General features: G+C 38.6%; 1 protein-coding gene across 1 annotated transcript; it reads right to left on the reverse strand.

The window, feature by feature from the left end:
- Positions 1–9,901: 9,901 nt before the first annotated feature.
- LOC137743556 (protein DETOXIFICATION 19-like) lies at positions 9,902–12,886 on the reverse strand. The gene is made up of 7 exons (XM_068483472.2): positions 12,472–12,886; positions 11,446–11,990; positions 11,280–11,366; positions 11,144–11,200; positions 10,815–11,053; positions 10,577–10,695; positions 9,902–10,366 (listed from the first exon to the last, which is right to left on the reverse strand). The coding sequence occupies exons 1-7, from the start codon at positions 12,739–12,741 to the stop codon at positions 10,244–10,246; spliced, it is 1,440 nt and encodes a 479-aa protein (XP_068339573.2). The 5' UTR covers positions 12,742–12,886; the 3' UTR covers positions 9,902–10,243.
- Positions 12,887–24,613: the final 11,727 nt, after the last annotated feature.

Below are 24,613 nucleotides of genomic sequence, written 5' to 3' on the forward strand. Positions count from 1 at the left end.
GTTTAGTTCACAAGTTGCCAATCAACGGAAAATTTTAAAAAAAATACTATCCAATCACTTGGGAAATGAAAGAATAAAGGCACGTTCATTAAAATTGGGAAGAAGTTACAGGTAACAGAAGATTAAAGTAGCCTACAAATATACAAAGTTCTAAGGGGTCGAAGGAAGGAAAGCCTTCAGAGCGGCTTTTAATTTTAGCCATCTTACCTCGCCCATTATAACCTCAGCTTACCGCGTCTTATTGTCAAGCTTCATTTACTCGATTCGTTTCGCGCCAGCTACGAACTCGATCAACTTAACCTTGTTCAACTCAAAAGCCTTTTTAAGTGTTGAAGCAAAGGCCGATCTCTGGCGTTGAAGTTCCATAATTTTATGGTCGAGATCGGCTAGCTGTCTCTTTTGAGTTTTGATCACCTCAACATCCGATTGGATTGTCTCCTGAACGACCATTGCGGCCTCTAGATCGCTTTCTGCTCGGAGGGCCCGCTCAAAGATAGCAAAATATTCTTGAGTTTTCTCTAAAACCGATCACAAGTTAACAACGGATTCGTTGCTCAGTTGACCTTTCGAGGCAAGGATATTCAGACACTCTCCTACGGAGTCGAGGCCGAGGCGATCTAGAACTTGTGAAGCTGAAAGAGAAAAGAGCTCTTGTAGTTTGGCGAAGGCGTCAGTCTCGGTCGTGGTAATAGCGGGGTCGGCCGAGGTGGTTGAAGGTCCAGCCATCCCGGAAGTGCTCGAAAGGAGAGCGTCAAGTTCGACCTCCCATGAAGGCTGCACATGAGAACATTTTTTAAGCATAAGGATCGTTATAAAGGAACATAATAGAAGGAATTTTCTTTTAAACCTGCCGAGAGGAGACTTCGGTCATGTCCTTTGGTTCATTGCTCGAACCTAGAAAGCTTAATGGACAAGCCCAGTGTCTAAGACTGCTTCTCGATTCACGCGGCCAATGAAGTTTATCTACATTTGACGGTCATTAAGGTGGCCAAGAAATGTAGATAACACCCTTCGGCGCATAGAATTGTCGGTGAAATGAACGGTCGGGCACTTAACATTTAATAATTTCTTGGGTTCAGACGCGTTATAGTGAAATTAATAAGGAAAAGGGATTGAGACTTACAAAAGCCGAGGTGACTTCTTATGGAGGAATGTCGAGGTTTTGATCTTGTGGATGGAATGGCGTTTTCGCCGCTGCTTCAGGCTCGACCAGGGATCTTTTCCCACGATCAACTGCAGTAGGATCAAATTGAACAGCCGCCTTAACCACGGGGGGAGGATTGGTGGAAGGAAGTTTGGTTGGTCGAGAGTGACTTGCCAATGGAATCTCGTCATTTTCATCATCCTGCAATAAAGAGCTGCTTAGTATAGTCGAATGTAATAGGGGGAGAGTTACCAACAATAGTCTTACCTCTTCCATGATGATCGTTGATTGCTTTGGATTTTTGGGGAGATCTTTCTCAGTCGAAGGGGCCACTTTCTCCGACACAAGCATAACAGTAGGCTTTTCGACCAGTGGAACAGCAGGTGGCTCAACCACGACTCCAAGGACTGGTCGAATTTGGACAGCTTGGCCATCGGGAGTAGGCTATTGTTCCGTCGAAACCTGAACGATAGGGGCAGAAGGAGGGACACTAGGAGTGATTGCTCCCGTAGTCTTGCTAGAGATAACATGAATCTCCCGTTCTCCTTTCTTTGCCAATTTCTTGACACGTTTTTGGGGTCGGGGAGCTTCACCTGTTGTATCGGCTTCTTGGCGAGGTCGTTTGCTTTGCAAGGCTTGCGTAGCAATTTTCACCTTCTTAACGGAGGCGAATGATTTTTTCCTGGCCGCAGCCGCGACAATCACATCTACCTTTTTTGACACTTGACCGCCTGAGAAAACTAAATCAAGTCAGCAAAGTTGGAAAGTATTTAAATCAAGCCGGTAGATTGACATATACCTTGGGTTGTTTCCTTGTGCTGTGGGGCTGGAGTCATTTTGGATCGGTCATCGAAAATTTTGTGGATCACATCTTCGATCGAAGCACAAAAGAAGTCTTGCATGTTTTCTTCCCACCAGTCGCTGAAGGTGTTGGTACCGAGAAATTCTGGAACAGCTGTTCGAAGGCGGAATTTCTGGCACCTTTCTTGGAATTCATTCTCAGTATCCCGACATTCCCTCCCTGAAGAACCAGAGAGGCGCCCTCGGCTTAGGAGAGAGCAGGAAGTAAGTAGAGGTACCGGGCAACCTTGAAGGTAGCTGAGCTGTCGAGCAATGAAGTGAGGATGGTAGACCTCCCAACTTGCTCGACGAGCGTCACAGCCAAGGGGAAGGTTGCGTGTTAACACGAACGAACCCCAGTTTCAACGAAGGCCAGCACCTTCAGCTTCGTCCCATGCCGATGTTGGAAGCTTGATGGAGGAAGGGTACTCTTGATGGCGGCATATCAAAAATTCATCGTCGGAAATGATTTCTAGACTGAAGAAGTATTTGAAGACTTCTTCGGCCTGATGAGGAGGCGCCGGTTGAGAAGCCAGCTAAAGGCCAAGTGCTTCCGTGGGTAGGAGACTGGAGATCTTTGGCCGAAGAGTGGCGAAGTAAACCTGCAGCCAGAGTTGGAAAACCCAGAGGGGTCCATTCTGGTGTGGGTCGATTTTTTGGATGGTCGCTTCGGCTAGGCAACGCAGAAGATTAGCAAGCACGGTTGAGCTAAGCGACAGGGTATGACCGCTAGCTAACACTTCGGCTACCGGCATGTTCTCGACCAGGCATTTGTTTGACTTGGTACAACAGATAAACTTGTTGTACCAATAAAATAGGAAGGCTTCGTGTTCTCCCTTCCGTAGACTCGTCTCCCCTCAACCAGCAAAGTGGAAAATGAGGGTGTTGTAGTTGAGGAAGTTCTTATGTAACTTATGAACTTCTTCTTTTAAAGGCTTTTGGCCATCTTGACTCAGTGTCTCGACGGCCCATTCGTCGAATAACGCCTTGAGATCAAGATTCGACGGACATCCAAAAAGGGCGACATCTACTGGGATACCAGAGGGTAAGTGCCGAGGATAGCAGAGACGTAGAGGATGGTAGGACTAAGAGGGCCGAAAGGAAGGATCATGGTGTTGGTGGCCGAGCACCAGAGGCTTAGTGCTGCCATAAAGAGTTCCTTGTCCATGGCGATCTCCACTGTCGAGAGTCTGATGGCATCATGTATGCCAAGACCTTTCCATTCTTGGCCGAAGAATTTTTCCATTCGGTCAACCCAGGCCACCCAGTTTGCATTTGTTGTGGGCCATGCTCCCTGAGGTCTTGTCAAGTCCCATTTCAACCAGTCCAATCCTTGTAGTAAAGGGGCCAGGCAGTGAGCCTTGAAGAACGTGGTGATGGACGATGATACTGCATCCTTGAAGAGTGCCCCCAGGATTTGATTAGTGGTGCTCAAATCACTCTCAAAGTGTAGGATCTTAATGGAGCTTCGATCAATGAAATCCTTGTACTTGTTGCACTCGTCGGAAAGTTGGGAAATAAAGGAAGTCATCGGTGAAGATTTGAGTGTTTTAGGGTTTGAAGGAATAACTTCTGGTTTAAAAGTTTTGGTTTTCTGGGATTTTGAAAGCAAAATGGCGAGAAGATTTTCAAAGGTTTTTGGAAGCGTGAAATGCAAGTGGAAGAGACTCTGATATTTATAGGCATTTCGAGAGGAAGGTCAAACGTTTGATGATCTGAGGCATTTGATTTTCAAATTTTAGGGCAAAATCGATCGAGAAATCACCAATCATTTCGGATATCTTAGAAATCTCGGAGATAGGATCGAGGTTTTCTTGGTTTGAGGAACCACGATTGCGTGTTACAACATGCATTAATGTGGAATAGACGTTTCGGCTGTCGCACATTTTCGAGGGTCATGATTAGGAGCTGCTACGTTAATTGAGAGATTGACACGCGACAAAACGTGCAGGGGGATTCAGATCGTGCGATCGTACGTTATAAATGCGCTCGACGGTTGGATGTGTGAGGCTTTTCATTATCCCGTAGTTATCTTCTGGGGATCGCTTCTTCAAGGCCAAAAATCGACTAAAGGGCCCTAGGCCGAAGACCTCAGAAACAAGAGGGCAATGTTTGAGCCCAAAATAATATTTTGGGCCAAGCTTAGGTTCAGCCCAAAGCTTTTCCAAATATATTATGGGTTGCCTGGTGGCCCCAGGCTATTCAGAAAAGGTGGTCGAGTCCTATTACAAGAAGGAGTAGTTCGGATGAGCGAATAGGTCAAAGAAGTCCCAATACGATAAGGAAGCCTAGTGCAATACGGATTCTCGACCGACAATGAATACGGCCTTAAAATGGGGCTGAGTTCAAAGTCCTAATAGGAATAGGATTAGTCGAGATAAAGTTGGAACAAGAAGTCCCAGTCTAAATATGGTTTCGACTTGATGTTGAAGAGGTTTTGTTGCTATAAATAGAGAGCAGAGTGCATCATTCAGGGCTCCTCCAATTCAACACACAATTGCCCTGCGCAAACCTTTCAAACATCTTGAGAATTTTTATTTTCGTTTTCCGCCAACACATCTTCAGTTTGGATAAACAGCACTATGAAGGCAACCGGTGACATCTTCAGTTTGGATAAACAGTACTGTTACCGTAGAATCATTCGTTCCCGGAACATCTTCAGTTTGGATAAACAACACTGTGTCAAGGCCGACTGGTTATCTATCCAAGTTTCGGTTAAGACGGGTTTTCGAATCCTTATTGGCAGAGGTCATCTTATTAACCTTCTTGGCGAAGTAAGGTGTTACGAGTTACGACATTCGGCACATTGAACGCTGAGTGATTTTATGATTGGATATTCACAAGTGAGTTTCAGAGTTTGGCATTCTGACGGCCGAACCACATTTACCATCAAGATACACATCACCTTTGAGTACTTGTGTCCATATAGTCTGGTGTCGATTCGACGTGTTTATACTCTCACGAATATAATCACTGTGACCGAATCTGGCGCTGACGATTTGTGAACTTCGTAGAACTAACAGCCTTGTCTTCAGGCTCGAGAATCCAAAGGCCGAGACTTGTTCCTTCCTCAGCCGCAATCGCAAGATAAAGAAGTCAGCAACGCGCTCAACGCAACATCAATAAATTGTACCCCTCGACCAGGCTCGGTCGACGAGTTGGCACGCCCCACATCAACCGAAGGACGTAGTTAGCTTATTAGTTACTCGGTCTGCGCACCACGTAGGCTTTGTAATTTTTAGGATCAACAATTGTATAAAGTTGCAATTGATCCCATACTTGAATGGGTAAAATATAATTTACCCTTATAAATAGCAAAATTATATATAAAAATGAACATTTTGTATTGATGATCAGGTCACACAAAATGATCGTCGATAAAGAGGCCACCGTTACACAGATATGATAAAGTGGACACACACCTAGCTAATGTTGATGTAATATTCCTTCCTAATGCTAGAATATGTTTAATATAATGGCACAAGTAAGGGTGTCGAATCCACAGGGACTAATTGGACCTATGTAATTACTTGTTTTGCAAGAACTCTAAGAAATGAATCAAACTAAACAAACTAGGCAGATTTGGAAATGAATCAAACTAGTCTAAATAAACAGATTTGTTTTTGTAACTTGAAAGCATGAGAATATGAAATAAACACAAATAAATGAATCAACAACTAATGTAATGGGATAGTATCAATGGAAATGAAACTAGGGATTCGATTTCACCATTGCTCAACTAAGTCCATGTTTGTCAAGTTAGTTTATACTCATCCATCTACCTATTTCTTGAGTTTGTTTCACTTGGATATGATCAACCATATGATGTGTGGATTTGATCAAATGTCTCTAATCATGAACCTAATTGTGATGTGCAACTTTGGTTCATAATCAAGATTATGTAATGTACAAGAAACTTTCATAAAACCAAAGGGAGTAATTCGGCAGGATGTGTGCTAAACACTCCCTTCATTCATTCACATATCTACCAAGATTATGCATGATGTGTGCTTTAATCTTGGCTACACAACTTAGTGATTAATTCAAATGATGATCAAACATTAAAATCAACATACTAAGTCACCATTAAAACAGAAAATGAAACAAGAAATAGATGGACAAAATGAGCATTCTAACTTAATTACATGGCAAACTTTGCAAGGTTACATCGAATCCCTAGAGGAGGATTAGTTACAATTCATGTTTACACAAGATTTAACATAAACATACACAACATGAATGAACATAGAATGAAGTAGCAGGAACCCTTGAAGCAAAACTGATGTTGAATTCCTTGAAGAGTGCCTTCGGTGTTGGAGCTCCCAAATGTGATTGTAAATGAGGGTGGAGAAACTAATGTCGAATGGTTTCTGTGAGTGGTGCATAAATGGAGAGAAATGGACAGTTTCTGTGAAAGTGTGAGAGTGTCGAATGCAATGGAATGGAGAGGGGGAATGAGAGTGAATGATGGACAGAAATTAGAGCAAATAGAGTGTGTGTGATCCCATGAATCCGAAAAAGCAATCTGCCCCCCTTGAGAAGACTGAATGAGTCTAATGATGGAGAGACAATCAGATTGGATCTACCATTTGTTTAACCCAGATGGCAGTGCATAAGTGATGGAATGATGGGTTTCTGAGGTAGTGGGCGCATGGCATGGACAAGATCTGCAAGTATGTGCTTTGTTTAATCAAAATGCATGTGGAATGTCAGCAAGCATGAAGTGTATAACCTGAAATTGGTTATAATACTCTGGGAATGGCAGAAAGCTCACGACATGAGCATTAAGGAGATGGAATGGCATGGAATGTTTAATTGAAGTGCATGTGGATTTCTGCAAAGAGAAGTGAAGAAGGGAAATGGAATGCACGGGTCAGGTTGTGGACATGCATGTGAGGGATGTTTTGGGTGTTAAAACATGGAATCTGCACGGAATGGATGTTATCATGCATGTGATTGCATGTTTGGTGTTTAGAAGTGTATAATCTGATGGGATGATATGGGAATACACGGCCAAGGTTGTGACATGCATGTGAATGCATGTTTTGATGTTGGAACCACATAGGTGACATCCATGTTCTTGCTTTGTTTAGAATCACCCAATATGGCTGAATTACATCACATTCCTTCATTTGCCTTCCAATTGATCTTATTACACCTTGGCTGCACACTAACACAAAACAATGTAAAATGCGACTAGTTTAATCCAAAACAATCACCAAAACGCCAAATAAAGAGGATATAAATGCATGCAAAGTGTGACTTATCAGCTAACTCGTTTAAACTAGGCATATGACAAAGCAGGAGCGTATACAATGCGGAGGTCAGGGGTAAGATGCACAGTGTGATCGAGCAACTTGAATGATATAAACCACGATATTAGTATTAAATTTCAATGTTATACTCAGTAAGAGAGTCAAGATTTATATAAAGAGAGATCTTGTACATTGGACCCGATGTCGCATCATCGAATCATAAAACTTAGCCGTTGGATGGCTGTAAAATTAAAGAGATTTTCTTGGCATTATTACTGATTTTACTCAGTGATATCATAAAAATATCTTTAGGTTTGAAGATAGAAGCAAAGTTTGGAAAAGTTATACTGTGAGCGAAGGGCAAAGTTGTGGGGGTCTTTGGACTCTGTTGCAGATAGCCAAGTCATCGGTTGGATTCGTGGGCCGTGGCACATTGCTCAGCCTATGTAAAAGGGATTGCGTAGCTGGCAACTTGCCAACCCCATGCAGTTAACATGTGCAGCAAGGAGGATTTTTAAATGAAGGCTTGACGTGGAACATTGCTATCCTCAAGTGGACATAGCATCTAGTCAATTGCATATTTGAATGAGTTTGCATGCAGAATCACAAGGGTAAGTAGCACAAGTAGCTAGGCAACATGGGATGATCAACATATGGATAAAAATGGGATATGCCATTCTTATATATTTGAAATATTAATTGACAGATGTGTAATGTTTTCGGAAGAAGAGTTTTGGTTTATCATCAAAAGATGATCTGGTGATCCACGACATGGACTCAACATTACGTCCAAGTGCATATTCAATTTCTATAAATAGAAGTGGTTTAGAAAGACTTCAACTTAACACATAAATACTTTGCGCGAAATTTCACTCTATGCGAATTGTTTTTATTCTTTGAGGAACTACTAACTCTTCTGCCTAAATTAATCCAAATTGAAGGTATTTTTCAGTCCCCTGAATCTACTCTCCTACCTAAATTAATCCAAATTGAAGGTATTTTTCGATCACCCGAATCTATGGCTCCAGTGCTGTTAAACCAAACTAAAAATGTCATCAGTTGTCAGCCTCTCAACAAAGTGAGGTGTTATGGGGTTACTTAGTGTTCGGCATATTGAAAACTAAACTTTTATTGAACTTCGCAGAACTAGCAAACTTATCTTCAGGTTATAGGACCCAAGGCTGAGAAGTGAAGTCAGCAACACATTTGACACCACCACCACATCAATTTTACTCACCGACTGAGTCATGCATGACATTCACCAGAAAAACGTAGTTAGCTTATTAGTCACCAAGTCATTTACACTTTTTTGTTGGTGATCATGAAAATATTAGAAAAATCACATTTTCGTAAGAGATTAACATATCTATCCATTTTAACTATAGTTGTCCTCAACTTTCGTAGAAAGGAAAAATAAAAGAAGTTCATAAAGCTTTAGTTCATCCTCATTCCTTCTCGATAAGGAGAAACACATCTTAAGATCGTACTGTGAAAATAGATATGAAAATGAATGAAACAGTAAACAAATGAAAAAAAGGTTAGGGTTTTATAGAATTTTTTTGTGTAATCTCATGCATAAGATGTTTTGTAGACTGTGGAAAAGAACGAGCCTAATGTATTGATAATCTATTTTAATACAAATATTATGATCCATATGGACTAACCTAGCTAAATGCATATAGTACATATATCCAACAACAAAAAAGCTAAAGATGTCCAAACTGATGTATATGCTGCTTAATTAAATGTAGTGTTTCATTGTAAAACCAACACGGGCCTGAGACCATCCTGATCTTTTTGTGACGGTTATACTAACAACATATTTACCCACCATTAATTACTTATCAACAACATTTACTAAATATGGACACTTATGCCAACGTTGTTGACACTTCAAGCTCTTTAAAAGAAATCTTATATATAGCAACCTGATAGATTTCTTGATCCACAATTTATCTTTTTATTTGTGTAAGCTCAACCAGTCGAGCTCAAACAATGTTTCTCCACTCATCACGAAGATTAAGGCTTCGAAGCATCCAAGGCCTCCTACTTATTTATATTTGAAACAAATAGTGGGCCTGCATTTTTTGAGACTGATCTAACTGCTGATGAATATCATTGTGCATATAATATAGTATGTGCATTTAGCCATGTGTACTAGAGAAAAACGCATAAATGTAATGTACTTGATCAAAGCCACTTTCCGCTCTGTATCGTAGTCTTGTTTCGTATTCATATGCAGACTATGCCGGTGATCGTAATTATCATAAGTTCACAAAATCTTCATATGCACTTACGATGTCCTGGTTTATGGTGTGGTAATAGCAACGTCATCTCTCTTACCTCCAATCCCCTGTTTTAAGCACCCACGTCACACTTGACATGTTGAAGTCGACTACCATTACATCTATGAGAAGGTGTGTCCGGCCATATTGCTCCTGATGGACCAGCTCGCTAATATCCTTTCACCAAGGGTATCTCCGATTTTTGGTTTTGTTATCTTCTCTCCAATTTTCCCATTCAAGCACAACCGTTCAGCTTGCGAGGGCATGATAAACCTGTTGAGACTCAATCTCCTCTATTATTTTATCTTAGGGGATATTATACATGTGTATAACTCTTGTGGTCATTGTTATAAAGATTAATACAATTACGCCTCAGATTCATTGTGGTGAATTTATATTGAATGGAACATATAATACATGAATATTTCTCTTATTGTAGTCACTTTCCAGCTAATAGGAAATGAACAACCACCTGATGGAAACGTATATGCATCTTAGTTTCTTTTAGCTATAGTTCCAATTCTCAATCTGTAAAACTTGTTCACCAGTAGCATCCAAATTCCGCTCGACTGACTAATTTTTGATAATTTACTTTCGAGAAAACTCCAACATCCAGAGTATTTTTCTCTGCAATAAATAAGTTCTTCAAAATTCCATAAACTAGTCAAATAGGTTGCCTATGTGGTCTATGTTGTTTACTAGTTCTATGTGATCTTCAGTTAGGCCAAAACTGCATCTGCATTACGAGGTAAATCCAGTCGAGTCCATTTTGTGCGTAGCGTAACCACCAAAAGTAGGGCGGTTTGGCATGAAAGACCGCAGATTAAACCAATCCACAACCCCTGCACCAGAAAAAATTAAGCACAAAATGTGAACTGAGTTAGATAAACTAAACAGATCAACTACTAGCTAGCTGCTTGTTCCACTTCTGTGTTCAGCTAAAGGTTTTGGTAATCTTAGTACTGAATGTGCAAATGCCTCAACTTTTTTAGAAAACCAAGGATTTAATCCTATGGGTGTGTGAAATTAAGCTATAAGGTTAATGGTCTCACCTTAGCATATAGTTTCAACTTAAATGCAAGAACACTTGCAATTGTCATGCCAACCAAATAGAATGTTCCCAAGTTTACATACACAGCCAAGTGCTGCCACCCACATCCTCTGGCCACACCTGAAATACAAAAATTCGCACTCATGGATACTTGAGAAATAGAAGGGAAAGAGAATAAGCTCAAATGCAAAGTAGCAGATTGACAACCTCATAATAGAAATGAGAATGATGATTCGAACCTGATAAGACGCCTTGCACAGAATCAGCAATTATTGAAACTGCAAGCAATGGTGTCATGGAAGCAAATAGTTTTATTATTACACTGCTGTTGCTGAAGGAGCCGGCCCATAAATTGTGACCAAATGCCAGAGCCAGAACAACAACTAGAGCGAGAAGTATAGAAAGCTTAAGAGTCACAGCCATTGCATTCTTGGCTTTCTCAGGATTGCCTGCTCCCAATTCATTTGACACCCTTGTGCTACACGCAAAATAAAAGTAATATTGGATGCAATGTGTTGCAGAATCGAAAAACTCGAAGTGATAACTTGGAATTTATTGTTCTACCAACCTTGCAGCAGCACTGAGGCCATATGTAATCATGTATGCAATTGCTTCTGTATTCACGCTGAAGATATTATTAGATTAGGAAAAATCTCCTTGAGTCGAGCGAAAAATTACAAGTTTAGAGCTAGCCGAATGCTTACCAGATTGCAATTAGGGAAGTGTTTTGTTCTGCGTTTGGCATCACTCCTGCCATGAACACCAGAATCTCGAAGGCCCAATACTCTAAACTGGAAAGACAAAAAAGTTTAAGACTTGCAAATTCTATCTCATACACTCAGAGAGTAAGAAAAACTGAAGAACACTTACCATACCATTGCTGCAGAGGGTAGAGCAAGTTTCAAGTTGGAGAGGACATAATGAAATGATTCTAATGAAAACCCTTCCCACGTAACCTCAAACTTCTTTGCGCACAAAACGTACGTGGCCAACATTAGCATCGATATCCATATTGAAATCGAAGCTGCCAGCGGAGCTCCCACATAACCAAGACCTGTCCAATGTACCAGACTATATGCAATTCCAACATGAAGAACCACTGGGATCACCGAGAAGTAGACCAGTGGCATGACAACAGATTGCGTCTGAAGAAATCTCAAAATGTTGTGCAGGAAGCCGTATGCAAACAATCCCGGGATAAGAAATTTCATATAAAGCCCTGCATATTTTGAAATTTGAGGGTCTTGATGAATTAAGATAAGTATTGGCTCTGTGTAGAACCAGACTACGGATACAGCGATAGAGGACAGGAATGAAATGATGCAAGAGGCTTGTAGATAAATCCCCAGCATTCTATATAACTTTGCGCCGAATCCTTGCCCACACAACGTTTCTAGAGCTCCACTTGATCCAACCTTAACCAAGAAATAATAATAGACAATAAAACAGTTCAAAGAGAGGCCTGCAATCTATTAATTAGCACTGTTCTTTGCCTTTCTAAAGTACAAAAAAAAAGAAGAACGTTTGATTTAGAAAAATTGAAAGACAAGCAAGTGAATTGAAAAAGCCATGTAAGTCTCGATATACTACTATAAGCACGAAGAAATTTGGTTACAAACTTTTAATCAAAAATAAAATTGGGTGATGGTAAACAAACAATAAGCCACGTATGAAACTCTCATTTTAATGCTTATTTATTGTTTTTTCATGTCTCCACTCATATTCTTTATTAAAAGTTTCTAACCGGTTCTATTTGCGTTTTTTTTTTATTACTGTTCTGTTGGTTTTCCTAATAGTACATACATGGGAGGACATGATATGAGAGAGAGAGAGAGAGAGAGAGAAAAAGAGAGAGAGAGAGAGAGAGAGAGAGAGGGAGGGAAAGGATCACCTTACCATGAAAGCGAAGCCGGTGACGGTGGCCCAAGAATTTGCAAGGGTTGCACCGGCAAGCTGAAGCTCACCGAGATGGCCGGCAAACATGACAGAAATCAGAGGGATCATGTAAAAGAAAACGTTGGTCAGAATCATCGGCAACGAAAACAACACCTGGTTTTTTGCCTCCTCTAAGTCCAGCACCTTGTTCCACCACCCCTCTTCGTGATCACCTGCGTCCAACAACGGGGTCGTATTGTTAGTGTTTGCTACCATGTCTCCGTTCTCCATTGTTGTCTTCTCCTGCTTTTCTTGTCTTCTTCTGCTGTGCAATATCAATATGTTATTTGTCGTCTGATTCTAATTAAGATATGGCATGTGGTATGTGGGAAGAAAGAGAGTACATATGTAAATAAAATAATTCTCAATTCCATATATAAATAAGTGTACAGGTCCACTTGCCATATTTAATAAGAAAATTATACCAAAACTCAATAATCCAATGGCAAATGACGATTTACAAGACTTTCTAAAACCTAAAAATTGGAAGTTCTCGGGTTCGAAATTCGCATTTGGTGTGAAAGCCAAACTATGCAATATCAATATGTCATCTGTTTCTAATTAAGATATGGCATCTGTGCAATATCAATATGTCATCTGTTTCTAATTAAGATATGGCATCTGTGCAATATCAATATGCCCCTTTGTCTTTGGGTGGAGCCTATGAACAGTATGAGATCAACAAAGAAAAATATTTCTCTAACTTAGGATGTGCTTGCTAAGCAATTGCAAGGAAAGAAGAGATACAATATATATGCATTTAGGGTGCCGGCTAAGAAATTGACAGGGATGAAGGATCCAATGATATAAGACATGCATCTAGGGTTTCATTTTACTTTTTAATGTTTTAAACAATTTGTTTATTTTGATTTTGTTTTAACATTTATTTATTAAAAATTTTATTTTTAACTAATTAACTACAAGGGTAATTTTGTCCTTAAGGGGTGGATGTGAAAGTGAATTAAAACGTCAAGGAGTGTGAGTGTAATGTTTCAAATCTGAGGGGATTTTGTGAAAAAACAATAAACCTCAAGAGGTTTTAGTGTAATTAACCCGAAGAAAGAGAGTACATATATAAATAAAATAATTGACAATTCCATATATAAATAAGTGTACAGGTCCACATACCATATTTAATAAGAAAATTATACCAAGACCCAATAATCCAGTGGTAAAGGACGATTTACAAGACTTTCTAAAACCTAAAAATTGAAGGTCTCGGGTTCGAAATTCGCATTTGGTGTGAAAGCCAAACTATGCAATATCAACATGTCATCTGTTTCTAATTAAGATATGGCATCTGTGCAATATCAATATGCCCCTTTGTCTTTGGGTGGAGCCTATGAACAGTATGAGATCAACAAAGAAAAATATTTCTCTAACTTAGGATGTGCTTGCTAAGCAATTGCAAGGAAAGAAGAGATACAATATATATGCATTTAGGGTGCCGGCTAAGAAATTGACAGGGATGAAGGATCCAATGATATAAGACATGCATCTAGGGTTTCATTTTACTTTTTAATGTTTTAAATAATTTGTTTATTTTGATTTTGTTTTAACATTTATTTATTAAAAAATTATTTTTAACTAATTAACTACAAGGGTAATTTTGTCCTTAAGGGGTGGATGTGAAAGTGAATTAAAACGTCAAGGAGTGTGAGTGTAATGTTTCAAATCTGAGGGGATTTTGTGAAAAAACAATAAACCTCAAGAGGTTTTAGTGTAATTAACCCGAAGAAAGAGAGTACATATATAAATAAAATAATTGACAATTCCATATATAAATAAGTGTACAGGTCCACATACCATATTTAATAAGAAAATTATACCAAGACCCAATAATCCAGTGGTAAAGGACGGTTTACGAAACTTTCTTAAAACTAAAAATTGGAGGTCTCGGGTTTGAAATCTGTCTTTGGTGTGGAAGCCAAACTTGTGGCTAGAGAGAGGCTGAAATGCCTTTGTGAGTCTTCCCAGCTTCCGAAAGAGGTGGATAACCATTACTTGTCATCAGTTGTTCTTTTTTTTTTTTTAAAGAAAAAAAAAAGCCCCATGAGAGTAATTATATAGTAAAAATAAAATATAAGAGAAAACATGAAAGAAAGTGCATATTTTCACCATCCCACAGTAACTCCAAGTCTGCAACTAGAATTGTAAAAAGTTCAAGAATTGCAATCCAAATATGTGTAGTGTAAAATCCTACTTGAACACACCAAAATTGTCATGTTTATGTTATCATTCATGCGACTCGTTTGTGCTTTTATTGGTGATCATGAAAATATTAGAAAAATCACATTTTCGTACCATATTTTTCGGGATAATATGAATTTTATTAATCAAACACCAACTAAGTTACTCATGAAATCACATTGGTAGACCCATTGTGACGACCCGTCCCAAATTTTCTCTATAATTTCTCCCCGAGTATGTGAATTGACATTTATGCCCTTGTTGTCAAGTGACGTGGACGTGTTTATTTGTTCTGAAATTATATTTTTTTTCTCGCTATCGTAATTAAATAGTATTTGTTGATACGATTGCGTGAGCGTGAGTTTAACCCGAATCGGGTTTGCAATGAAAAAGTTATGTCTCGTTAAAGTACATAATCGACAGGTAGAATTGTACACACGAGTGTGCTAATTTATCAGTGTTAGAAACACTGTTTTGGATAGATTTTTTGAGCACTTTTTACTGTTTAAATCTAAAAATCCTATCCTTTTCTTCTTTAAAATAGAGATTGTGACTTGTTGTTCACCCACCAATCAAATATGTCCCTCACACCCCTCACCCAATTAGCTTTCCCTCTCTCCTTCTTTTCGGGACCAATCAGAAACCTTTCTCTCTCTCATCATCCTGTAACTCTTTCCTCTCTGCAACTACAAGGACCTTCACAACCACTCACAGATCGAGTCCAAAAACACCACCATCGTGATCCTCTTGTCCTCACGATCACAACCATACCAACCGATTCTCTAATGGTTGAGTTTTGAGTGGTCAACACAGAGCGACTCGAAAACTCCGACTCGGTCGAGTTGGTGTCATCGTGATCCCAGCCAAATTACAAGGTTTAAAGATGTGGGGAAGCTCTTACTCAACTCCTTGTGCCCATTAGACTAGTTTTGGAGAAGCGTTGATGTTGAAACAGGCACGTTCAAGGAGTTGAGCTTTTGGCCCAGACTTAGAAGCCATTTTCAAGCCATTTCTCGTCCACTTTTGGACTTTTAGAAGGTACAACTTTGTTCTACTCTTCACGAGCTTCATTTCCATATAAATTTCATGAAAAATGGTTGAGAAATGAGCAAGATATTAAGGTTTGAAATTTTACCTAGAAACTGGCGAAGATTTCCAGTTTCCGGAGAGTCCAGACGGCAGCGAATGGCGACGATTGGTGACAACCCACCGGAGAAGACGACGAATATTCCGTCAAACTTGACGGAATATTCTAATGGCAACAGGTAACGCCGTTAACGTCCATTAACTGTTCAACGAAATATTCCATCAAGTCTGACGGAATATTCCTGGATTTTGTCAGCTTCTGTTGTGCACATGTCTACGCGTGTAGTCATAGGTTGGGTGGCACATAAGGGCACGTTCGGCCTCCGGCAGACGAGTGGTTTTTATGTACGGGTTCATGACATCAAGTAGAACATTTTCTTATATTCAAACCTTCTGTTTGAGCAAACTATAGGGAGTTATTCCTAGTTTTAGTGTATGTCCTTATTAACTAATTTAATTTCGTTGTTTCGCATATAGGGGAGACTTACTCCGAGGACAACGAGACTAGGAAGCTACGATCCTACGACATACCAGTAAGTGGGCATTTTCTTTTCATATATATATGTTGTATAGTTTCCACAAATGCTTTTAAGTTATGCATGTTATTCCATATTTTACTTACTTTTAAAATAATGTCATGGTGGTAGAGATTTATACTTGATCATGACATATTCATATGCATTTTACCTGCTCATAAATATTATGTTATTGTGTAATGCCAAGTCATTCTACGGGACGCGCAGGTAAGTTCAGGTGAGTTTATTGTGTTGTTTGAAATGATTGAATTGTATGGCATGCTCATATTCATATAGTTCACTCATCATTGTTGCACCGGTGTTAGTTCTCGCCCCGAGCCAGGGTCAGTCCTTCACGTGATGTTCACCTCACACCCTACGCTCGCCTTGGATCCAAGTAGGTGCTAGTCCTGTCGTACAGGTCGTATTAGGTGACTCCGACTCGTGGGTGATGCGCATAGCTCTAGTCTTCACGTGATTGTAGTACTAGAGCGTATATTATTACACCTATTCTTGTCGTACATGTCACATTAGATGACTCCGACTCATGTGTTAGCATAAATGGATGAGCAATAGGTGCAATCGTAAGGGTCCCATTAGGTGACTCTGACTACGTGCTAATATAGATTGTTGAGCATATGATTTTATTCATATTGCCGTTGAGATATTTTATTGTGGCATATTTCTAGATTTATTGTCGGCATGCATTTGATTTCATACTTATACTTACTATGATTTTAGGGAAACTATACTTGTTTTACAGTAAGGGGTTAGTATGTTTAGAAAATAAATGGATTTTATAAACCTTTTATTTTTGTGCCCATTCACCCTTCTATTTTTCGCCCCTCCAAGTCCTAGATTGCTAACCTACTTTGTGGCATTCGAGGATTACCCGGCGATTTTGACATATTCCCATTCTTATTGTAGGAGCTTATCTCTAGTTGTGTATTAAGTACATCTCTAATTCGACTGCTTTACCCTTATGTTATCTATGCTCTGAATATTTGTAGTTATGGGTCGTAACCATTACTGCGCACTCACCTTATTAGTTAATTAAGTTCTAGTTTTGGTTTTAATTTATTCACATTTTTCTTACATCACCAGCTCTTTTGGTTACGTCACCTTCACGTGATAACACCAGCTCTTTTGGTTACGTCACCTTCACGTGACAACTAACACGCCTTGATTCCAATCGGGGCATGTCATGTTATTTTATAAGTGTATATGCTGAAATGTTATAAGAACTTAGAATAGTCCAAGTGTGCAGCTAAGATGTAATCGTAGAGTAAGTGATAATTTATGCCATGTGTCATTACCTTATAGGGTAGATGAATGAAGTGCTAGATTTGAATGATGTATTGAAGGAATATTCTATTCCCAATGGTTACATGTGCACTGTGTGCGTGTGAATGAAATGAATCATCTCATTTTGCTTCTTCTTAAAAGCTCTAGCTCTTTCTCTCTCTAAAACTTTTTATCTCTCTTTTAAATCTTTAATCTCTAGCTCCATTGATTGTTGATTTGAAGCTTACATACAAGATAACAGTCTGTATGCTAACATGGCCTCAGAGCCAGGTTTGATTAACTGATACTGGGCATTTGGATCTATGAAGAAGTTACCAAGAAACTCAAAATTGAGCTCGAGTTGATTGTGATATGAGTCTAACATGGTAGGATCAGGTAGTAGCGAGGTGAGAGCACCGATTTTCAACGGTGATAACTATGAGTTCTGGAGTATTAAGATGAAGACCATTTTCAAATCTCACAGGTTGTGGGATCTGGTTGAGAAGGGTCGAAGGGTGATGATGAATCTGATGGAAAGAAGAAAAAAAAAAAAAAAAAGATCAAGCAGCATTGAGAAGATGACTCTCACACAGAGACTAATGAAGGATGCTAAAGCTCTGGGTTTGTTTCAGGGAGCTGTTTCAGACCATATATTTCCCATAATTTCTCATGAAGAAACCTCAAAAGGCACATGAGACATTCTGCAGCAAGAATACCATGGTGATAAACACGTTAAAAGTGTTAAATTGCAAGGTCTTCGTAGGGAGTTTGAATATACAAGAATGAAAGATGATGAATCACTTTCTATTTATCTTACAAAATTGTTTGATTTTATAAATCAAATACGGAGCTATGGAGAGGAATTATCTCGAGAGAGGGTTGTTCAAAAGTTGTTGATTAGTTTGCCATCATCTTATGACTCTATCTGTTCTGTTATTGAGCATTCGAAGGACTTGGATGTGATTAAGGTTCAAGAAGTAGTAGCCTCTTTGAAGAGTTTTGAATTAAGGCTAGATAGGCATTCTGAAAACAAAACCGAGAGAGCATTTACTAGTCTTAGTGTGAATCCCAAACCAATTAAGTTCACTGGAAATCAAAATGGTAAGTACCAAAAGAATTGGAAGACAAAAGGTTAAAAGTGGGATAACAGACCCACTGATGGTGCTAGAAATCCTTGCTAGCATTGTGACAAATTGCATTTCGGTGAATGTCGATTCAAAGGCAAACTAAAGTGTTACAACTATGACAAGTTTGGTCATCTTGCAAGGGACTGCAATAGCAAGAAACCAGTGCAACAACTCAATTATGCCACTCAGGTCCAATCTACACCAACTATGTTTTATGCTAGTAATCAAACTAATACTAGTGTAAAAGGATGTGATGATGTATGGTATGTAGATAGTGGATGTAGTAATCATATGATGGGTAGGGAGGATCTACTTGTTGATATTGACAAAAATGTGACTGCAAAGGTTGAAATGGGTATTGGACAACTTGTTGAAGTGACTGGTAAAGGGAGTCTTGTGGTTGAAACTAAAATAAGGAAAAGATACATCAATGAGGTTATGTTTGTGCCTGGATTAAAAGAAAATTTGCTCAGTGTGGGACAAATGATGGAGCATGGTTATTACTTGGTGTTTGGAGATCACAAGGTGGAAATCTATGATGACAGTTCATATTCCAACATGGTTGCCAGAGTACCGACGAAGGGAAATCGAAGCTTTCCAATGAAATTGTAGTCTGGAATGCATATTGCTTTTAAGGCAAGTGTATGTCACTCTACTACTATGTGGCACAGAAGATTGGGACACTTGAACATGAGCAATTTGAAGTTAATACAAGAACAAGAAATGGTGGTAGGGTTACCAGAAATCAAAGCAGTTAAAAGAGTGCGTGAAGGCTGTGTTCTTGGTAAACAATGTAGAAAGGCATTTCCAAGGGAAGCTACTACTAGGACATCAATTCCTCTAGAGCTTATACATAGTGACATCTGTGGTCCAATGCAAACAACTACAAAGACTGGGAATAGATATTTTCTCACCGTCATAGATGACTACACAAGGATGTGTTGGGTTTATTTTTTAAGACACAAGTCTGAAGCTCTTAGTGTGTTTAAAAGATTCAAAGCTACTATGGAGTTGCAGAGTGGTTGTAAATTGAAGAAGCTTAGAAGTGATCAAGGAGGAGAGTACACTTCTATGGAGTTCAACAAATTCTGTGAAGATGTAGGCATGGAAAGACAACTCACCACTCCATATACACCACATCAAAATGGTGTGGCAGAGAAAAAGAACAAAACCATTGTGGAAATGGCTAAGTGTCTCATGTTGGAGAAGAAGATTCCACTTGAATTTTGGGCTTAGGCAGTTAAAACCTCTGTGTATATCCTGAATAGATGTCCAACCAAAGTTTTGAATAAGAAAACACCATTTGAAGCTTACATTGGGAGAAAACCAGGAATTAAGCATCTAAAGGTGTTTGGTTCATTATGTTATGCTCATGTGCCAACTCAACAGAGACAGAAATTGGATTTGGCAAGCAAGATGTGTATTTTCTTAGGGTATAACAGTTGTGAGAAGGGATGTAGACTATATAACATTGAATATGGGAAAATGATTATTTCCAGAGATGTTGTATTCGATGAAGATGCATGTTGGGATTGGAATGCACAAAAGGAAAAAAGTGTGAGTATTCAAATTACTGAAGTGCTAGAAAGAGAACAAGGGTATGAAGGGAGTTCTTGTGATTCTGAAGCACAATGTGAAGTAAGTAAAGATAGTGAAGTGCCAAGCTCAAGCACTGAAATCTGTGATATAGGAAGGATGACAGGTCCATAGGATATTGATCATACTCCTCTCAAGTACAAAAGTATTGCAGAAGTGTATGAGAAGTGCAATCTGTGTATTATAGAACCAAAAAATTTTGAAGAAGCTGCCAATGATGAATCATGGCAGAAGGCTATGGAAAATGAAATTACCATGATTGAGAAGAACAACACTTAGGAGCTGGTTATTAGACCATTTGATAAACCAATTATTGGAGTCAAATGGGTCTATAAGACAAAATTGAATCTGGATGGATTTGTGCAGAAAAACAAAGCAAGGTTGGTTGCAAAGGGTTATTCTTAGAAGCTTGGAATAGACTTTAATAAGACCTTTACTCCAGTGGCAAGACTTGACACTGTAAGAACCTTGGTGGCCCTAGCTGCACAGAAAGGTTGGAAGTTATTTCAGTTGGATGTAAAGTCAGCATTTCTAAATGAGTGTTGAATAAGGAGGTGTATGTAGATCAACCATCTGGTTTTGTGATACAAGGTAAGGAAGATAAAGTGTACAGGCTTAGAAAAGCTTTATATGGTCTGAAGCAAGCTCTAAGAGCTTGGTATGAAAAAATAAACTCTTATTTTACAAAGGCTAGATTCTATAGAAGTCCAAGTGAAGCTACACTGTATACCAAGACATCACACAATGGCATTATCATTGTGTCACTATATTTAGATGACATTATCTACATTGGAAGCTCAAAGGAAATGATGACTAAGTTTAAAAATGAGATGATGAGACAGTATGAGATGACTGATCTAGGGTTGCTTCACCATTTTCTTGGTCTTGGAGTATTGCAGGCAGATACCTACATTTTCTTGCACCAGAAGAAATATGCAAAGACTTTGCTTGAGAAGTTTGGACTCAGAGATTGCAAACCTGTTGCAACACCCTTAGCTGTGAATGAAAGAATTTCAAAGGTAGATGGGAGTGAACTGGCAGATGAGACTTTGTATAGGCAAATGGTAAGGAGTTTACTATATTTAACAACAACTCGGCTAGATATTATGTTTGCAGCAAGCTTATTGGCTAGGTTCATGCATTATCCTACCAAGAAGCATATGGGAACAGCTAAAAGAGTCTTGAGATACATACAAGGCACTGTGAACTATGGCATTTTCTATGAAAAAGGAAAATGAGCAGTATTGATTGGTTATTGTGATAGTGACAGGAGTGGAAGTGAAGATGACATGAGGATCACATCAGGTTATGCTTTTAATTTCGGTTCGGGAGTGTTTTCATGGGCCTTAATCAAGCAAAGCAATGTAGCTTTCTCAACTGCAGAGGCAGAATACATCAGTGCAGCAGAAACCAATGCACAAGCCATTTGGCTAAGATTTGTACTCTCTGACTTTGGAAAATAGCAAGCAGAACCAACTCAGTTGATGTGTGATAACACTTCAGCTATAGCCATATCAAAGAATCCAGTTCATCATCACAAAACCAGACATATGAATCGAAGATTTCATTTCATCCAAGATGCACTTGAAGATGGTGAGATTGATCTGCTACACTGCAAGACTGAAGAACAGATTGCAGATATCTTCACCAAAGCTTTAGCAAGGGATCGATTTGAATTTCTGAGGAAAGCTCTAGAAGTGATTTCAGCACAACACTTAGAAGGGAGTGTTAGTTTATAAGTGTATATGCTGAAATGTTATGAGAACTTAGAATAAAACTCAATTTAAATGTCAACCTTTGGATCATAATCCAAGTGTGCAGCAAAGATGTAATCTTAGAGTAAGTGATAGTTTATGCCATGTGTCATTACCTTATAGGGTAAATGAATGAAGGGCTAAATTTGAATGATGTATTGAAGGAACATTTTATTCCCAATTATTAGATGTGCACTGTGTGCATGTGAATGAAATGAATCATCTCATTTTGCTTCTTAAAAGCTCTAGCTCTTTCTCTCTCTTTTAAATCTTTAATCTCCGGTTTCATTGATTGTTGATTTGAAGCTTACATACAAGATAACAGTCTGTATGCTAACATGTCACTCATTATAATTGAAGTATCCTTTGCCTTTCTAATTGAAGGACTCTTTTTCGATAAGAAAACAATTCAATATAGAAACGTATCCTTTGCCTTTGTAAACTTATATTCTCCCATTAAAAAAAATGGAAATTTGACTAGAGAGAGTGTTGATATTTTTATATAGTGGTTGAGATCAATTTTGCTTCCATCACTTATTCGTTTGTTATTTTTTTTATTATAGGTACTGAATTCTGTTTCTCCTCTGCGTACATTTATGTTTCTTTCACTTAATTATGCTTTGATTTATTTAAACAAAAAAACTCACTAACAATCTGATCAAGTAATATTGTTTTAAGTTTGTCCAACTTTAATTTGTAGATGGTGAATTTGATACCTAATTACAGTTGTTCAATATGTGACTTAATGCAAATCCCTCTCGATATTGTTGTAATAAAGATACCAAATAAGGAGGGCTTAATCACTGTTTTTACTGATACAATGGATTTTATACTCTTTCCAGATCTATTTAAAACCCAGCTGGTTCACAGACCAGCCATAATAGCAGGTATCCAACTCGTCATTAATGGAGTCGAACATGAGAGCTCTCTATTAATTTGGTTATAAGGCAGCGACTGTTTGAATTTGGTTATTATTTTACATCATTGTGGAATCTGCATATTCTGCATTAAACCAAAGAATTATTTAGTTCATGTACACTGTTATAAGCAAATTATAATCACTCTGAACAATCTTTAGAAACAGATCTGGTGATCCGTTAATCAGGTTAGATATGGTATTGATGATAGTGATAACCGTGACTTTGACACAGAGCTGGAGCTTCTACTACGATGAATGCGCTAATTATGCAAGTACTTATTGCCTTAAGCCTTAAATCTGCAATAATTTGAAAGAAAACATGTATAATTGAAAGCACTAGAGAGTACTACCGGAAATTCGAGTTGAAACCCCAGCTCTCAAATATTACAACAAAATGCAGCATTCCAACATTACAATCGGAACACGAAAATGCATGCAAGCTTATTAGCATATCAAACTCGTCATTCATGGTCGTCCACACTTAATATAAATCGAACTTGAAGAACTAAAGAAGGGTTTAACAATCAACAATCAAAACACATGTTTGATAAGCATATATGATCTGATGTTGTAGGTAGCTGCATTGTTGTCATTCTTTCTTCTCTTCCTTGGACTCAACCTTCTTCTCTTCTTTTGCTTCAACCTTCTTCTCTTCCTTGGCCACTTCCGTTGCCGCCGCCTTCACCCTCGCTTTGCCCTTCTTCGGCTTCATGAAGCAGAAACAAGAACAGCATGGACACTGGAACAAGAACTTCATAGCTTTTCTTTCACCTAATAATTCTCTGCTCTCAAATTTTCCTCAGAACTTTATGTGTAGCAAAAGTACTTGAGCTTTGCCTTGCATTTCTATCTTCTTTCTTATCTAATTATTAAACCTGTGGGGTTTGCAGAAATTAAAAAAAATAAAAAAGAGGAGAAAATACAACAGTTGGATTCCACTTCTATCACTCTCAAGTGGCAATAAAGGTGATGTCTGCCTAATAATGCCAGCTTCGGAATGGGACTGGGGCTTGGGCTCAGTGAGTCAGTGGGGCTCGCCAAATGGCCATGATCAGCAAATGAAGGTAATTCTTCAAAAAAAAAAAAATATTAGCAATTTTCTTATACCTTTTTATTTTACTTTCTCGAATCTCTTTTTCATCTTGTAGTATTGCACGACGATTTGAACCGTCTATTTTTTAAAACGTTCTTTAAAATACATATATGCAAAAGTTTAACTAAATTCAATAAATAGACAAATTATGTTTCTCACTGCAACATTAAAATTTTGACAACTTTGTTTGAACAATTAAACGATTTCATTTGGTTGGTTATTTGCATAATTGATCTTGTAGCCTAGAAATCGTAACAGTTCAAATTATCAAATAACATTGCAGAATAAAAAAGGAACGAAAATAGTTAAACGAAAAAATGCAAGTGAAAAAGTTAGTAACATTCCCCTTCTATGAAAAGGCTTTCCCTTGTGGGGTCATGATGAACCATGCATAATGAGCAAGAGCAACTACTCTTGTTTTCTTTTTCACACACTTAAGTGATACCTGAGCTCAGTCCATCAGTGAGCTGGCAAGCACTAAATGCAAACATGTTTTACATCACTAATTATTTGCTAATGTTAATCAACAACTAATGATG

The sequence above is a fragment of the Pyrus communis genome, chromosome 11, assembly GCF_041283825.1.
Source record: "Pyrus communis isolate YQ-2024b chromosome 11, ASM4128382v1, whole genome shotgun sequence".
Taxonomy (NCBI): Eukaryota; Viridiplantae; Streptophyta; class Magnoliopsida; order Rosales; family Rosaceae; genus Pyrus; species Pyrus communis.

Bases quoted from the DNA above. Each gene is read 5' to 3' on its own strand.
- LOC137743556 (XM_068483472.2), bottom strand. From the start codon at position 12,741: ATGGAGAACGGAGACATGGTAGCAAACACTAACAATACGACCCCGTTG. The intron at 11,991-12,471 runs GTAAGGTGATCC...TTCTTGGTTAAG, and splicing joins TCACCGGCTTCGCTTTCATG to GTTGGATCAAGTGGAGCTCT. The intron at 11,201-11,279 runs GTAAGCATTCGG...TAATATCTTCAG, and splicing joins ACTTCCCTAATTGCAATCTG to CGTGAATACAGAAGCAATTG.